Raw genomic sequence first — 18,041 nt, 5'->3', positions numbered from 1 at the left:
ACACCACCTGAACAGTCACTGTATCCACTATTTCATAAATGCAACTGCTCATAGCAAGCAAGGAGATGAGAACTGCCACCAAATACAAAATTTACTGTGACTCAATTGTTGCACGCTGAAGGTCACACTGTAGTTGGTATTCATCAGGGAATGTGTGTGTTGGGTATGAACAAATCTTCACGAGGACATTTCAGGGGCTGATGAGTGCCATTCAAGATTGGCCGAACTCCCAGTTGGGAACTTTATGACCAGGCCGTACAAAAGCATGTGTGTTTATGATTCTCTCAGTTCACTTGGTGACTGTGTATGTAACTAAGGTATAATATTATGGATGGACCAATATGAAATTTTGGCTAATTCGAATACAGTATTGATATAAAATTTACCTATACCAATAACCAATATTCTATCAATCTGATATAAAATCACAAATGGCCCTTCAAGAAAATTGATTGATTGATTTGGTGTTTTAAGTCCACTTTATGCACAGTAAGGCTAATCAGGACTGGGCCTACAGTTTAAAGTGGGATCCGAACTACTATATGCCCCCACCGAGTATTGAACCCAGGACCCATTGATTACAAGGCATCCTTGAAGAGAAAGAATGGTTCATTGACGTCCTTAATAAATGTGTTTCCAGGTGATTGCAATGCAAAAGAAGTTGCATTTATTCACATTTACACTTTATTTTTTTACAAGTAGGGCATGGACACTATCCACCAAAATTATAACAAAATGGCAGAACTTTGCACTAAATAATAAGATATTTATAGATATTCAGAAGATGAGTAAATTTACCAATAAAGAGATGTACCTATACCGGCCGATACGATAAGAGTACCATTTAATCTGTTCCATCCCTAGTATTTAAACTATAACTTTTCCCTTCTATTTATTTTATTAACCAGCTCAATGGAGGTTGATTTCCTGATAACCTTGCACACTATCGATACAAGTTACAATATAAAAAAGAGAAAATACACAATAGATGTAGCAATTCACAAAAAGATGGAATCGTAATTATACATATATACGTACCACAAACAACTGATGAGCATATGAATGTGTAAATGTTTTTAAAACACTCTTGTGACAGTGCAATTAAAAAAACATACCCTGTAGAAAGATTGATTGATTGATTTGGTTTATTTTATTTCACTTTGTCCATCGCTTTTGGCTAATTTGCGAAGATGGCGATGAGTGATGATATGATGAAATTGATGAATTGACACTCACAAAAATCCATTACCAGGCCAGAATTCGAACCCGGGATCCCTAGCATCGTAGCACGATGTGCTTACCACTCTGCCACAGGGGCCGGCCTTGTAGGAAAAAAAATAGAAAACAAGAGCACAGATTCTACATAATGTTTCTCACATCCACCCAACATGATACCTCATGGTCTGACGTTTTATTTGGACAGGTAAGATATTGACTGACAAATTACTGGTGTTCAAAATGTATAATAATGGATGACTGCATGTTTTGTTTCCAGAAACAGGAATGCATTCTAATTAATTTTAAAAATTCAATAATATGTAATGGCATGACCGGTATGTGTAAATTGCTACTAGTATTAACATCTCTTCAAAATGTTACAGACTTTACTAAGGGTGAGACGATACCACTCTGAACCTATATTGATACTCTCACAGATTCCGATACCGATGCTTGAAAAATTGTAATAACTAAAAGTTGTTTAAATCTTGATTAATATTAAGTGTGTAAGTATTCCACTCTTATTATATGCATCAATTTAACAAAATTTTTGCTTTAAAATGTTCAAGAATTACATTAGAATAATAAATTATGTGTTATGCTATCACAAAATTCAGTTTTTTGCACAATAGTGGTGCAAAATAAAAACCAAATTTTGCATAGCTTCCAGGATAATTAGGGTCCTTGAAAGTGTTGCACGGCATTTTTGTGGGCCCCATGAAAGTCCAAAATGCCAGAAAAGTATTGGCCGGTATTGTATCATGCATCCGGGACCCCGGGCTCCATAGTCCGATAGTCTAATTATTTCATAAAAAGGGTCCGAGTATGAAAGAAGCTGGAAAGAGCTTCTTTCAAGCAAATGCCACCAGCGATCTTCAGCGGATGTAAAAAACCGCTGATACGAACCAGGTGTTTGTACGGTATCAGTAAATAAATTCCAGCCAACACATTTTCATACTGATACCACTGGTATCGGCCAATACAGATACATTGGCATCGGTTTGGTTTGAGTTAGTGTTTTCAGTCCACTTTATGCACAGTAAGGCTAATCAGGACTGGACCTACAGTTTAAAGTGGGATCCGAACCACTATGTGCTTCCATTGGGTATCAAACCTGGAACCCCTTGATTACAAGGCAACAACGCTACCACTGCACCATCGGGGAGGCCCCACGTCGACATCGGCTCAGCCCTAGACTTAACTTTCTTATAACCAAAATAGAAATAGTCTCTGAAATATATACAATGTGAAGCACACATTTAATGCAGAATTTTTTCTTTTACATACATTCTACAAATAACTTTTTCATAGTGTGCATAAACACAACATATATGGAAGAGCAAATATCAATGGTTAACTAACCAGAACATGAACTCTAATAATTTTCACTCCTACACGTTACATGCACAGATACAAATTAAAAAATAGTGTCATTCAATGACTGAGGTTTGTTATTCACATAGATTGAAATGTCTATGTCTTGTATGTCATGAACGTCTAGGTTATCTCCCTCTCTGCTGTCACTTAGTGCACTATTATCACTATCTTTAGTCGTTGCTGTGGCGTCCATTCCTTCTTCCTCCTCCTCTTCTTCTTCAACTTCCATTTCGAACAACCGCACCCTCCGACGACTTTCAGACAGGACAACCGCAACTTTACGACTGCCACTGACGGCGAAACAAGAAGCAACCATGTTCTCGATGGTCCGAAATGTGCTTGCTTCGAGTAAGTCTGTGGCGTTCACGCGAGGCACCTTCGCCATGGGATTCGAACCGAAGCTGCAATCCGTAAGCAACATGGTATTCTTAACGGCAATGGTTGTCGGGAACTGCAGAAATACGGGGGATTTGTTCTCCTTCTTCTGTTGTAACAGGATTGAGAGAATTTCCGGTGAATAGAACTGGATGTCTAAAACATGATACCGTGAGTTTTCGTCATCGTACTCGAGCTCTCGGAAGTAAAAATAACAGCTCTTAGGGTTGACTGTGTCATCTACTTGGGTCATGGTTGGGATTTCCACAAAATAGAAACCTTCCACAGGTAGCTGACTCGAGGTCAATGCAATTTGAAGTTTTTGATCTTCGTGTGAATTCATATGCGAGATTTTAATTTTCGTTGGTTGGGGAACGTCAAGAAATTTTAAGGTTCTGTTCAACTTGAAGAGTTTCCCGATAGACAATTCAGGTTGCTGAAATATTTCATCTATGGCATTTTTCAAGTGCTTATGCTGCTGAACGAGCGACATTTTCTTAAAGTGTGGGAAAATTGCAGGATGTTCTGCAAGACACGGGTTCCCTTCCAACAATTTAGCCCAAGGATTGTTCTCTGTTTCTGGAGGAAGCGTCAGTTCTTCGTCAATCAAATACTGGCCAAGTCGCTCAAGGTTGAACCGTGATTTCCGAGACTTCCCTGGAGTTTCAGATTTGCCTGAATTCATGCCATCAAAGTTCTGAAGGAAGTCAGCAATGAATGTCAAATCCTGCTGGGTAATCTTTGTAATTTCTGCCGGCACACGCTCTTCAGACAATCGCAATATAACAACATACAACCAACGGAAAAAGGCTTTGTAATTCTTCATAGAATTGTCAATCACTTGCTGCACTTCCGTAGCCTTAATCATGAATGAACCTGCCGCTGACAATGCATTGCGAATCGTTTCTTCGTCAATTCCGAGAATTCTGAATCTATCGTCTCGCCTTGACATTCCCTTTAGCTCAGCTAAGTGGTACAGCAAACTTTGACCAACACTGTGAAGATGCTTGAGTACCAATTTCTGTATATTAGAGTAGCTTAATTCTATAGAGTGGCCTAGCTTTTTTAGGCCCTTCTCAGTGAGGTCATGCAGGAGAAACATACTAAGTTCATCGGAAGGTACCCCGAACATTAGGAGATCAAGAAAATCCGCAGAGACGGAACCTTCCGCAACCCTCTCGGCATACAATGCTAACTTTGAGTCCATTTCAAGGAGAATGTTTTCCCATGCTTCGGTAATAGAACGCATTGTTTGCCCTAAGTAGTTCATCAAGCTAATTATGTGTCCATGCTCCAAAGCCAGGAGGTGAAGCTCCTTTGAACGAGACTCTAGTATCGGCGTATTCAGTAGCACCAGCACCACTTCGCTGCTTTTGGTGTTATCACTTTCCATCACCTCACCCACATTCTTTTTACTATCAAATGTGTGCTTGTCACCAGTTTTATGGCATGCAACTATCACAAACAGTACATTCAAATCATCTGATACCTCTGCATCAAGAACAGAACACTCACACGACACATGGTCTTTCAAGTTCACAATTCCACAAGGAAAGAGACCGAATACGGTAAGATGTAACCTCCCAGTCTCGGTCCCCACTAGTAGGATGTTGAGGCTAGTCTGATCCTTGATCTTCTTGGCATCTTCCAAATTCTCTTCAATGCACTTATTGATTGAACCATAGCTCCGTGACAGTGATGGCAACTTCGGCAAAAAATCACTAGCATTGTCCTGAAAATTTACAACGGAGCTATGTTAAATACTTCATATCTTTCTGTGTGTACATAAATTACAAGAAATGCATATCTTATAACATCCAAGTGATCTCGCATGCAAAATAATTCTGAAGGATGAAAATTCTCAAACATTTATTTGAAGGTTGTTATTATTTAATAATTCTCTGAATGTGAGTGACAATGGTTTTACATTAACATGCAAAGTTAATTGAATATTATCCATTGTCTAGTTAGAGCATCATATTTTACAGACTCTCGTAGGTTCAATTCCCACCACTGGCAAATCGAAATTTGTTCACCTGAAGAAGTATCGTTTAAAGCACTAGACAGTAGATTAGTAGATAATATCCAATTACCATTGCATGCTGCTTTTATTTTTTCAAATATGTGAACACTTCGTATATGATAGGGAGAAGCCAATATGAAATTTTTACTAATACGGATGAAAAGTGCTGATATAACACTGACCTGATATAACTACAATTGCATACTTTCCACAAAGAACCTGATTTGTTCATTCATCTCTTTAATTTATTAATCCATGCAACTGCAGTGGATTTTGTCTTGTAAAATGAAACTGCATATTTAGACATTTACCTTACAAAACCAGGGTAAATGACTTACACTTTTACATTCATAAAAATTACAACCAAACGACAAAATTTCTCTCAAAGATTTTATGGATGTATTGAATTGTTACATTCGTCACCAACTTTACCGACAAACAAACATCACAAAAGGCAGAGAATTTTACACTAAATTACAGGTATAGAAGTACCAAATTGGTTAAGATATTGACAATTATACTGAATAGTATAAATTAAACTTTCATCCCTTATGAAAACAATTTAGTATTCAACTTTATTGGTTTACTGGTAAGTGTAAATGTAGAACAGACAAGAAACAATAGCTATATTTCTCTTCTAATTACTTGACATCAATTTTTCTACCTTACTAGTCTAATTGCAGTGATAAGGATCAGGGGTAGTGACAACTTAAAATGATTCAGGAGCTGGCCCATTTTTCTTAGGAGCCAACTTTCTTCCAAATACGAGTTAAGAAAATGCATTAACCCAACTAAAATAAAGCTGCATGTTTTGAAATCAAACCTTAAAACATTTAATTTCTTAATTAATACAAGATCAGATTAAAAGTAATTAATGTTTGTGCTGGAGTAACCTTCGTAAAGAACTTTATATATATTTACACACAAGCGCACACACATACATATGGCTCTATTAGTAACAGTATGAATAATATGCAATACAGTGCCAAGATATTGGACAAAGGGACTAATAGTTCCTATATTCAAGAAGGGGGACAGAAAGGAATGTAAAAACTACAGCTAGGAATAACACGAATGTGCCACTCAGCAAAGGTGTATGAGAAAATATTAGAGAAAAGAATAATGGAAGTAATAGAGATGAACATGAGAGAGGAACAGTATTGATTTAGAAGAGGCAGATCAACAGTAGATCTGATATTCACCATAAGGCAATTACAGGAAAGGCATACAAATGCATGGACAGAACAGAGATTTGGAAGGCCCAAAGAGAGAAAGGAGTCGAGGAAGAGATAGTAAGTAGAGTGCAGAGAACTAAGGCCAACCACAGCTGTGTGAAGATGTCAGTGGAAAGAATGGAGTGGTTCAGTATAAGTTTGTTTGTTTGTTTATTAAAATTTGGAGTGGATGCATCAGCACTTGAGGCTATTTGCAGCCATCACAAGATATGAGGAGAAATCCTCTTAGCTAAAACCAGGGAAAATAAAAGTGTTTGATACTTAAATTGACGCCGCACGACAAATACAACGGTGGATCCATGTTAAGAAACAGCTGGGAATGTGTGAAACGGCAGTGGCCGGTCTGCATACGTGTGACAGCAACTCCCTCACATCGGGAGGGACGTGAGGAGGACTTCCACGGCTGTAGGGTTGGTTTGACGGCATGAAGTTTGTTTCTGGGTTCAGTATAAGTAATGGAGTAAAACAGGGAAGTGCTCTTTCCCCACTGCTCTTCATAATTACAATGGATGCAATTAATGAAGAGGTGGGGAAGAAGATAGGAGAGGAAGAGATGAAGGCCCTGTTGTTCGCTGATGACTTAGTAATATGGGGAAACAGGGAAGAAGTAGTACAGAGACAGCTTAATAGTTGGAATGAGGAAATCAGAAGAGCACAAATGAAATTAAGTGCAGAAAAGAGCGAGGTGCTAATAACAAGAAACAGAGCCAGAAATGAACCAAGAATAAAGATGAACATGGAAGAGTTGAGGGTAGTGGAGAGCTTCAAATATCTAGGAAGCCTAATTGAGAGATGAGGAGGTAAACAGAAGAGGACAAATGGGTGGTGGACTACACGTATATCAAAGCGTTCAAAGATTAATATGGAACAGGGATGTACCTATGAAATGCAAGAAGGTAATATATAACACATACTATGTGCCAATAATTAAGTACAGAGCAGAGACTTGGAGAATGACAGAGAGAGACAAAAGAAAGATGCAGGCAGTGGAGATGAAATTTTTAAGGAGTATATTGGGGAAGACTAGAAGGCATAGAATAAGGAATGAGGAGATCCAACAGACAGGGGGGTGGGGGTGATGCTTCAGGACAGGATAGATCAGGCACAAACACATGAAGAGGATGGATGCAGAAAGACTACCAGTAAGAGCTTACCATGCACAAGGAGTGGGAATAAGGCCAAGGGGAAGACCAAGATGTCGGTGGAAAGAGCAGATAGTAGAGAAGAGGACAAGATTGGAACACCGTGGAAAGAGAGGAGTGGTGGTAGACCTGGAAAAAATGGGGAGGATTGACTTTTATGCCAACTCAGCAAGAGGCAGGAAATGGCAAAGGATGATGATGATGACAGTCAAGTATATGGGCGACTGTACCATATATCTGCAGATTTCAAAATTTGGCTAGCAAGAGTGCAAAAATTTTTAAAGGCATGTTTATTTATCTGATTTAATGATGTATGGGACACTTCAAAAACATATACTGTGCTCATTATTTTTAAAAACATGATAATGGAAATATCCCTAAGGGAACTCAAAAAAGTAGATATGAATTTGAAAATTTGCATGCCAGGTGAAAATTTTCAGGTGCTATAGCAACCAGGCACCCTGTATTTTTCTGGTAAGGATGAATGTTGGAACTAATGAGATGGATGGTGAGGGTAACACATTTCATTCCACCAGAACAATATTCATATTATTATTTTTTTCTTTCTAATTTTGCATTGCTTTTGTGACTCTTTTGGCTAATTGTGACTATGACCATGAATGATTATGAAGGGCACCTAGAAAGAAACAGCCAGAGACTTAGACTCAGGACTTTTAGTGGCCAGAACAAGATAAAACAATTTCTGACAAATTACACTCTATGGGAGATTTCACACTGAAGCAACAAGCAATTAGTAGCATGTTACCTGGCATCTGAGTGGCATTTCACTTGAAAATGAACGAACCTTAAGTGTGGATGGCAAATGCTGTTGCAGTGAGGAAGGCAGATGTTGAGAACAATCACGTTAGGTGAGTTTAGGTTAGCTGTAGTAAAAACAGCAGTAGCAGAAGAGGAAGAAGATGAAAAGAAGAATGATGATGATCAAGTAAGACTTTTTGGGTGTCTCTCACATATGGTCATTTTGCACCCTTCAGTGCACCTATGGGAAGGAAGAGGAAAGCAAATATAAGTTAGACGAAATAAAAGTTGTCTGCTCTCGTGTGGTGTAGTTCATGGATACAGTAATAGAAAACCAAACTATAGCTCAAAAACGAAGTTTGTGTGACACGGACATTGAGTTGCACTTGTTTCAAAAACTACTACCCCAGAAAGCTTTATTCTACATGTACCTAAAGTACGTGTACATACATGCTGCCATGTTACGTATAACTGTATCATTTACATTTGTCGTGGAATATGAAAAAAATTCTATAAAAAATACTGCATAAAATAAGAATACAGGCAAGTACTGGTGTTTTATTTCAGTTAATTTTGTTCAATGGAATTATGCTTGTTCAGAAAATTCCACACTTAGGGGCTAAGAATTAATACAATCACACCAGAGTGACATGGCATGCTGCACATGTCGCTCTCAGACTGAGCTCTTTATTTCAATAGTGTACATTGTGTTGCCCTCGTCTTCTGATAGTTGTGCATGTGAAGTCAAGGTTTTTCTATAGACTAGCCAGGTAAAAGCAGTTTTCTGTAAAGCATTGCTTGTCACTCTGGTGTGAAATGTAGCTATATAAGAGAAAAATAACTCACCTGTGTTCTAATATTGGAGTACTTTTTTGTTTCGTCTTTTGTTTTGCAAGCTGAGAGGGGATCCTCGTCCTTCTGTTCTTTGCCCTGGATCCAATTCAAGCAGCTGATTGGTCCATCCACGTGGTTTGTATGAAGGGTCTCTGCATTTTCAACATCCACAAGCAAAATATCACCTGCAGAAGATGAAGACAGGGAATAAAATTAGAATTATAATCACTAGCATGTACGTGATTACATTCATTAAAATACATACAATTAAGTACCAGCATATTTAATGGAAATAATTACTTTGAAGTTAAAACTAGTGCTGGTGTGGTGCGAATACATCAGAAAGTTTACATTTCAATTAAATTACCTTTGTAGTGCGATACTTGTTTTTGACTTAGGTACCCCACACCACAGGGCATGTAAAATGCTGTACCATATACTTAAGGAGTCAAATTATCAAAATTGTGCATTTTCAACAATTCCGAGCAAACACTGTGCAAGAAAGCAACTTTTATGATTATATGTTAATTTGACTTTGTGTTATTTAGCCTAGTTTTTCTGCCACTTTCGGCTTATGGCGACGTTGAGGATGAGTGACAATATGATGAAATTGATGAAGGGACACTCATCCAAGCCCAGGTTGGAATGCAAATCCAGAACCTCTGGTATTGTAGCAGCTTGTTGTGCTAACCACTCCACCACGGGGGTCGGAAATCATTTGTTAATTTAAAAATATTCTTTTGATGAATCCGTCACATGACTATGTCCTCCTCCGTGGCTGTGCGGTCTAAGGCACCTTGCTTTGGACGGCGGCTGTGAGACGCCATGGGTTCGATCCCGGGGTCAGTCTCTGGGAATTTTCGGCCTGTGTATAGGGCCGGTGGGTGGCAACCCACCATCTTGAGGAAAGCAACCCACCATCTTGAGGAAATTGGGGAGCTTCGAAAGAGCAAGCGTAATCCGGTCACGTCGACCTACTATAACGGCTGGGGATACGTAGGGCTGACCACCCGACTGTTTCAATACTGGTTGAAGATCTCCATGGTTAGAGGTGACGAATGAAAGCGTGGTAGGGAGACCGGCAGTTGGTAGGTAAGCCAAGGCCCTTAGTGGGCTTTCGCGCAAAGGATTATTATTGTTGTTATTATTATTATTATCATCATGTGACTATGATTATTTTTACTAGAGATGGAGCAGATCAATAAGGAAAAATTAGATATTTTAAGGTTACGTTTCAAAATGTGTAGCTTTGTCTTAGTTGGATGAAAAAAAAAAAAAAAAATGCTGCCTCCTGAATTAGTTTTAGCTTTTTCTACACCTGCATACTTGATTAAGAACCTACAAGTTACAAGATAATCATGGTTCATTCTCTCCTCAAGAACAGTCCCAATCTCTCATTACACAACACTAAAGAAAAATACAGCACCATGTTTTGAATTAAAACCCTCTTTGCCTTGAACATTTTGACAAAGCTTTTCAGCTGGATGCCAACTTGCTTGCCTTCAACTGTGTAAATGGCAATGACCAGTTGCTGGAAGCCAATTAAATATCCAGTTACTGTCCAACTGGTGTACCCGTCACTGACATCATGTGAACTAAGCTTTAATAATAATTGAAATAGGAAACAATCACAACTTGCATTGATTTCTTCACTGTTACATAAGAATTTCCGTTACTTACTAGTACTGTATGCGATGGCAAGCACTTTGCCATCTGGCCTCCATGCCATTCCCCTGACACTGCTGCCTTCTGTTGGTGGAGAGAGAGACCACACTTTCTGCCATGTTAGCCGATGAAGCGACACTTCCCCTGAAGAATAAGCAGATGTTAGATTCAGATACACGATCAGCTTGCATGGAATTCAACATACCAAATGCATGTACAAAAAATAATTAGAAACAAGCATTCATTCATTACCATATATGCAGTTATTTCTGTGTACAGGCTCTTCTATAAAATGTTTATTAAAAAAACTAATGTTGTGTTACCATTTTCCACAACAATCACAGCACTTCCTTTGTAAATTCTTACAAGCTTCAATGTCAAAATATGAAAAATTGTTAATGAGGTTAATATTAATGATGCTTTGAACCATGGCCGTTGGGAGGGGGGTCAAACGGGTCGATGGACCCCCTGGAAATTGACGTTGTTCATTTAAAGATACAAGAAAGCCGAAAATTTGTTACTCTTATTGTTAAGAACAGATATAAAGTTCATTTAGTTAGTATTCAAACAGAATAATCAAAGTAAAAACATTGGATTGAAAACATTGAGTGAAAAATACAGGAACACTGTTATATTCTACCATTTCATCCAAAGAACAAATGGTTTCACAGTTTTCAAAATTCTAACAATTACAGTTGTAGGTGAGAGGTCACACAACACACTTTATATATAAAAAAATTCCCTTAACATTTAAAGCCTTTTCTTGAACGAGGCGTGCAAAGGTTAATATCAAAATACATTCAGATAATAACTGCATAAAATGCAAAAGAAATAGTGGAAAATAGTTGTGCTGGTATTCACTTGTTTGGTGGATCGAGTCTCCACATTTATATAATAATATTAATAATAATAATAATTTTTGTTAGTTTATAATATTTATTATTGTATAAAACATTTATAACTATGGTAATAATACTTATTATTTACCTACTATTCAACTTTTATCATTTGCCTGACCCCCTCTGCAAAAATTTCTGGCGACGCCCATGCACATGAAAGAAGTTTCAACATAGAAGATAGTGTGCAGTGATCAGATTCCATGATCTTTTAAATAACTTTCCTGGCCATTCTATAAAGATTTAACATGCTAAGAAATGAGTGCTACGTCTTAACTTTGTGTGTAAATTGAACAAATAATATTCATTCAACATTGTTTAAAATAAATGCCAAAAAGTTACAGTTTCATACGAAACCAGTTAGGAGGATAAGGTGAAATATGTTTTCACTCAATGTCATGACTAGGGACCGGATTTTAAGGTGCAGCACCTTTTCAAAAATATAGCTCTTTTCATACTTATGGTTTAAGATATGTATTTTATGACTTGAAATCAAGTAAAATGAACACACTTTGTTGCACCTTTTTCATGCTTCAGCACCTTTTTCCATCCTTTCCTTTCACGTTTTGTTAAAAAAATTGGACAGAAAAATAAATGATTTTCTCTCTTCTTGAGCACCTACATAAAACTCTGTAGTCCCATTTTGTAGAGCAGAACGAGAGCTATAAAATGATGTAAGATAAATTGTACCGTGTATACCATAAGTTATAATATTTGATACAGTATAAATAAAGAATGTTAATGTAACTGGTTTAGACCTGAATAAAGGCACTTTACCAGCACCTTTTTGAAAACATATTCAGAACCTTTTTTTTCACGTGGTTTATGAAGTTACATGTTGCTCTGGAGGTACAAATAAAGAACACTCTTACAACAACCAGAATTAATATTACTTCCTTTGTAATAACCAAACAAATAGCAAAAATAACACAATAAACAATGTACGTATTGTTCCAGGCATTTTTGTGAATGTGCAAAGAATCGTGCTGCCACCTATTTTTTGGACACAGTACAAGGAAGGATTGTGGGAAACAAAATAATATCGAAGCAGACAGTTTAATCCTATAAAAAGTTAGGTATAAATTTACAATACCGGAAATATCTTCAATTGCTTTCAAATTTGGCATACTCACTAGTTTTGACCTCCTAATCACAAATCTGCAGTTAAAATTTGGCGGTCATGTCTAGAAATTGCAAAATAACCTTGTCAATTACCACTATGATTCTCCATACACTAACATGGAAACCATGTTTTCTGATATGAAGACGTCTGCTCTTCCGCACAACGGTTCTGACATAGCCATTGCACAACGTTGCTCAAGTGTTGTGCAATAAGTGAGACCCTTTGCATGGAGCGTTGATTTGCATGTGAGAAAATGGCATCTTGCGTAAAGGAGGAAAACATGTTTGCCCCACGAACCATTCACGGTACGGTTAGGTTAGGCAAGCATGGTTAAACTTCACGGTCATCATAAACATAGTTTTGAAACACTAATCATTGCATTCTTTTCTTCATTAATCAAGGGTGTTTACTCCGTTCACGGACACACTTTTTTCGACTTATTTTGCAATTTCTAGACATGACCGCCAAAATTAGTGAGTATGCCGAATTTGAAAGCAATTGAAGATACTTCTGGTATTGTAAATTTGCTCCAAAAGTTATTACAATCGTCAAATATATTTAGTATGAACACTTTCAAAACAAAGAAATGTGCTTCTTTTTTTACAATGAGTCCAATAATTTGGCCAATACTGGACATAACCAACAGACTGAGGCACTCCGGTGAGAAAGGTTACATTTCTTTCTCGAGGTTTGTTTCCAACTAGCACATCACTCAAATGCCAGGTTACACATGGCCTGTTGCTTGTTGATTTGAGTGTGAAAGCTACCTCAGTTGATTTCCCTGACTTTTCCAGGTTTTCCATGTCATTATTCCATAAACAAGGATTAAAGGTATCTCCAAGCTTACCTCTAACATTGGACAATGCTAGGAGGTCCATTTTATTGGACCAAACAAGAAGCTCCACCTCAGTTGCAACATGGCGTTCTTCTAATTGCCTCATAGCACTCGATGAGCACATTGTGACATAATTACAGTATCCTTAGTCAAAAAGATCTGGAAAGAATAGAAACACAAATGATTTCAGTTTCTTCAAAGAAGACAGTTATTAAAATGAGTGTTAAATAATCTATGAAAAGAAGTTTCTGGTATTTCTAAATGACAGAAACCATTATTTTGTGATTTTTTTCTTTGGGAAGGCAAGGTTATCAGCCAAACTTGACTACATTAACTTATGCATATCATGTTTAGGGTTCTTAGCATTGAAATAATGGCTCTAAATACAGTAAAACCCCATTAATCTGCACTAATGGGGGGATAAGTTGACCGGTTTAACGAAAGTCCGGATTAACTGAAATAACCTATAAAGTGCATTAAAACTATGTTTATAGCAACAAAACATGTTTATTATGGTGTATTTAAAGGGCATAGGGCTAAATACACTATACCGTACAGTACAAAGTCTGCGGGAAACAGAAGTTCATCAGTGGTTGACGGCCGTTTCTTTGGGAAGTTCCTTTGTTCACTTCTAGCCACATTTAAAAACTTGCATTCTCCTGTTTTGTTTTTTTTTGTTTGCTTTTTTTTCCCCTTTTGCCTGTCCACATTAAGCGAAGTTTAGCTTATCGAGGTCCATATTAACGAGGTTTCACTGTACTTTCAACACCTAATCACGTAATTAATATCTGGTTTCAAGCCTTGCATGAAAAGTCAACAATGCTCCATGTCTGAGATGACCGCAACCCAAGAATGGTCGAAGCACGGACACTCCTGTAAAGTACATCCTAATTTCTCCAGAAATTAATACTTAGTGAGGTCCACCCTGAAATCCTCCAGCCTCAATTTCGGTAGTGAAATTTTTCATTTTTAGCAAGATTGTGTGTTGCAAATTGTTAAAAACAAAATTCTGCATCACGGAAACAAATATTTACGAGTGTACAGCCGTTTAAAGTGGAGATACAGACATTTAAAGTTGCGAGGTGGAAGTCCACTTGCGGCCATGTTTTCATAGAAGCCACCTGCACCCATACCGATGGATATATAACAGTCGCTTTTTCAGGCCTACAGCTGCCGCGGCACCAGCTACCTGCCTTTATCTATACAGTCCCTTTAAAGGCATGTTAGAAACTGCCCAACACTATTTTCTGATAATTCACTCAAACATAAGGAAATTAAACTATCACAATCCACAAGTCATTCAAAAGAAGAAAAAGAAAATGTGTAGACGTGCACCTGTGACATGAATCCACGATGGAAGCCTTGAAAAAATGCCAAGGTAAGGAATTTGGTAACAGTTAGATATAGTGAAAACACATTTCTTCAAATTTACAGGAGAAATGACGGGAAAGTACTTACGGAATTGAGTTCCTGTGGACTTTTGGAAGCTGGGAATAATGTTTTTTTTTCCATTCGTGCAACTTATTCGGCCGGTAAATAATGTCATTCTCGACATTAATGAATCTCCGTTGCACGATACCTCGTGCCACCATTACCGTCGACTACGTGAATCAAATGTTCTGTGTGTTCGAATATGTAACCTCCTGTTAGTGTAGCAACCACGTGGTAGTTTTACCAGATGCTGTGTGAGCAGTTTTTTTCCTCTATATATTTAATTTTCTGTTTGCTAACCTAACCTTCCGTGAATGGTTTGTGGATCAATGTTAGCCTAAAAACCATCATTTTTCGGTTAATAAGAGTTAGTGTAGCAACCACGCGGTAGTTTTACAAGATGACGTGTGAGCGGTTTTTTCTTTCCAATTTAATTTTCTGTTTGCCTAACCTAACTGACCCTAACCTAACCTTCCATGAATGGTTTGTGGATCAAGTTTCACTTAAAAACCTTTTGTGAATAGCTTGTGCGGCATTTTTCAGTTCATAAGTTTGGAAACACTGCATATCAGCTGACGATAGACAACGAGAGTCAAGATTTGCCCGCCATATTGTGTGTAACGAAAACGAATTAGCAACGACCAAATAAATACTTGTAATGTGAAAAATTACGCTTTTTTTTTTCAGTGAGAAAAACATAATCCCAAGTTGAAAAATGTTCCACTATGCATATAAGGTAAGTACAAATGTAAATAATTCTGAAATAAACTAGTTAAATGTGTTTTCACTATATCTAACTGGTACCAGGCATTTTAATATTACAAAAATGTAAGTTCCGCGCTAGTTAAAAAAACCCTTTCTTAGAAGAAACTTCATTTTGGACGAAAAGATTTGAAAATGTGGTGGAAAATTTCAGGACGGAGCCACTTAATGTACCTTTCAACTGTTGTAATTAGCTTCGCCAAACTTCAAATGTACTTACACAATTGTTTCTAGTATTCTAAAACATCCATAATACGCCTATAAAACTTACGAAAATCATTAGACATTCGGAACAGTTGCTGATCAGTACATTGCATTTGAAACTTGGCCTCTGAACACCACCAGCTCTCATGGCCTACAATACAGAACTGTACAGGGTATGTAATGAAGTACAAAGAGTATCTTCAGTTCGCATATGACAACAAACTGTATACAGGATAGCTATAAAGCTTTTATTCGGCTCGGACCAAAATATATCCAATAAAAACACATCACTGCACATTACCCCTCCGCACGGAAGTTGAAAGTCCTTGCACTTCACTTTTTACCACTTTTCTTCTCCAGGTACACTAGGTTCCGAAATTGCATGATACACATTACAACTGGGACGGAGTGCATTCAAAAGAACAAACTTTTCTTCGATTATATAATTATAATTTTCCTTGTCATCTACAAAATATATTTGAATATTTAGAGAACATGTGCTACTCTCTTACACGATTTAGCAAACTAGACCACAATGGAATATTTATTACCTTGATTCCGTTATGAATATTTTTCAGCAAACTCCGAATATATCAACGTTATATATTTTTTTAATATATGTTTTTCTTTCCGCCTTTAGTTCATTTTTAAGAATCCAAATTTCCATAGATTTGTTAATTTATTTTATCGCACAACACTTGAGCAACATTTCGTTCTGACGTCAGACGAAGTTTGCGTACGTTGTTAGGTTAGGTCTGTTAGGTTTGGTTCTATAGTTACACTAAAAAGAAATCATTTATGCTAAGAGAACTAAATCTAGCTAGCCTAACAACTTAGGCATTTAGCCTAAAATTAAAAGTATTTTCTCGTGACGTCAGAACGTAAGGTTGCTCAAGTGTTGTGCAATAAGGGAGACCAATTTCTTTCGTACTGCACCAGTGACACTGGTCTGCACGGGCCTAAATTGTAAGGCCCGAGTCCGGCCCGGCCCGAGGAAAAGAAACCCGAACCCGACCCGAGTCCGATAATACGTAAACATGAGCCCGGCCCGAGCCCGAAAACATAATTAAAATTACTTTCCAATTCAGCATTTGAAAAAAAAATGGGCACTGTTGTACTTCGTTAACTAGCTGTTATAAAAAAATGTAAACAATCGATGAGAAAAAAAATACTGTTCCTTTTGCTACATCTACTATTGGTGAAACAAATATTAACAAAACATGCGCCTGGCGCCGCTCTGGCTGGGTGGCGGTTAAGCTTGGCGACAGTGAAACGCGTGCACACCTGACGGCAAAGCTGAGGTCGTGCAGTCCTTCAAATGATGAGACATTTAAAAAATGCTCCTATTCTCATTCTCGAAGTAAACCATAATTAAAAATTATTTTTCGATGACAATATTCCCTAACAAAATAGCCACGAGGCCCGGGCCCGACCCGAGCCCGAGAAGTTCTGGTTATTTATGACCCGAATCCGGCCCGCGGGCCGGGCCGGGCCTAGGCCCGAGGGCCTGGCCCGAGCCCGTGCAGACCTCTAACCAGTGTTGCCGCAGATATTCTACCCATGACCTTACCACAGGTAAAGTTGCGAAAACCAACAGCACCTCTACTACTCTACTTGATCTCGAAACGCAGATATACCATTGAACGACAACATTGATTTTCACATGGTATTAATTGTCGTGTCATAGTTTAGTTTAGTTTAGTTTAGTTTATTTGCGTCCAAGGACTACCGGTGTGTACAAATTACAGTACATGGTAATATAGGACATGTCAATACTTACATTACAATACAATACTACATTAATAGATTTTACAAATACAAAATATATAGCCAAAAATTGTAAAAAATTAGGTCTTACTCTCGTATTATGTCAAAATCACAAAAAAAAAAATAACATGAGAAGATATAGAACATTGCAGCCTACTTCTAGGTGATACTAATTATCCACTTTCATTTGACATTTAATTTTACAAGAAAAATATGTGATTATACTGCATTATGTACATTTGTCTTATGTAAAAATTGCTTCCATGTATTCAGCTATAGAATAAAAAACATGCTTCAGAAGCATTGATTTTATCTTGTGCTTGAATATCATCAATTTTTGTTCTTTCCTCACATCTTGTAGTAGTTTATTGTAATCAATAAAAGGTTTATAATTT

At 37.5% G+C, this 18,041-nt stretch overlaps 2 protein-coding genes across 2 annotated transcripts in view; one reads left to right on the top strand and one right to left on the bottom strand.

Moving 5' to 3' along the window:
• Positions 1-18,041, top strand: part of xit (ALG6/ALG8 family glucosyltransferase xit) — a 120,039-nt gene that overhangs the window by 83,564 nt on the left and 18,434 nt on the right. The window lies entirely within an intron of this gene.
• Positions 2,459-16,709, bottom strand: APC4 (anaphase-promoting complex subunit 4). The gene is made up of 5 exons (XM_083129503.1): positions 16,431-16,709; positions 13,495-13,641; positions 10,644-10,772; positions 8,976-9,148; positions 2,459-4,702 (listed from the first exon to the last, which is right to left on the bottom strand). Exons 2-5 carry the CDS (start codon positions 13,604-13,606, stop codon positions 2,636-2,638), a joined length of 2,481 nt encoding a protein of 826 aa, XP_082985629.1. The 5' UTR covers positions 13,607-13,641; positions 16,431-16,709; the 3' UTR covers positions 2,459-2,635.

Source organism: Lepisma saccharinum, chromosome 10 (genome assembly GCF_977018435.1).
Source record: "Lepisma saccharinum chromosome 10, izLepSacc3.1, whole genome shotgun sequence".
Taxonomy (NCBI): domain Eukaryota; kingdom Metazoa; phylum Arthropoda; class Insecta; order Zygentoma; family Lepismatidae; genus Lepisma; species Lepisma saccharinum.
The sequence above is the reverse complement of the archived record's forward strand: the minus strand, read 5'-3'. Positions and strand labels throughout refer to the sequence as shown.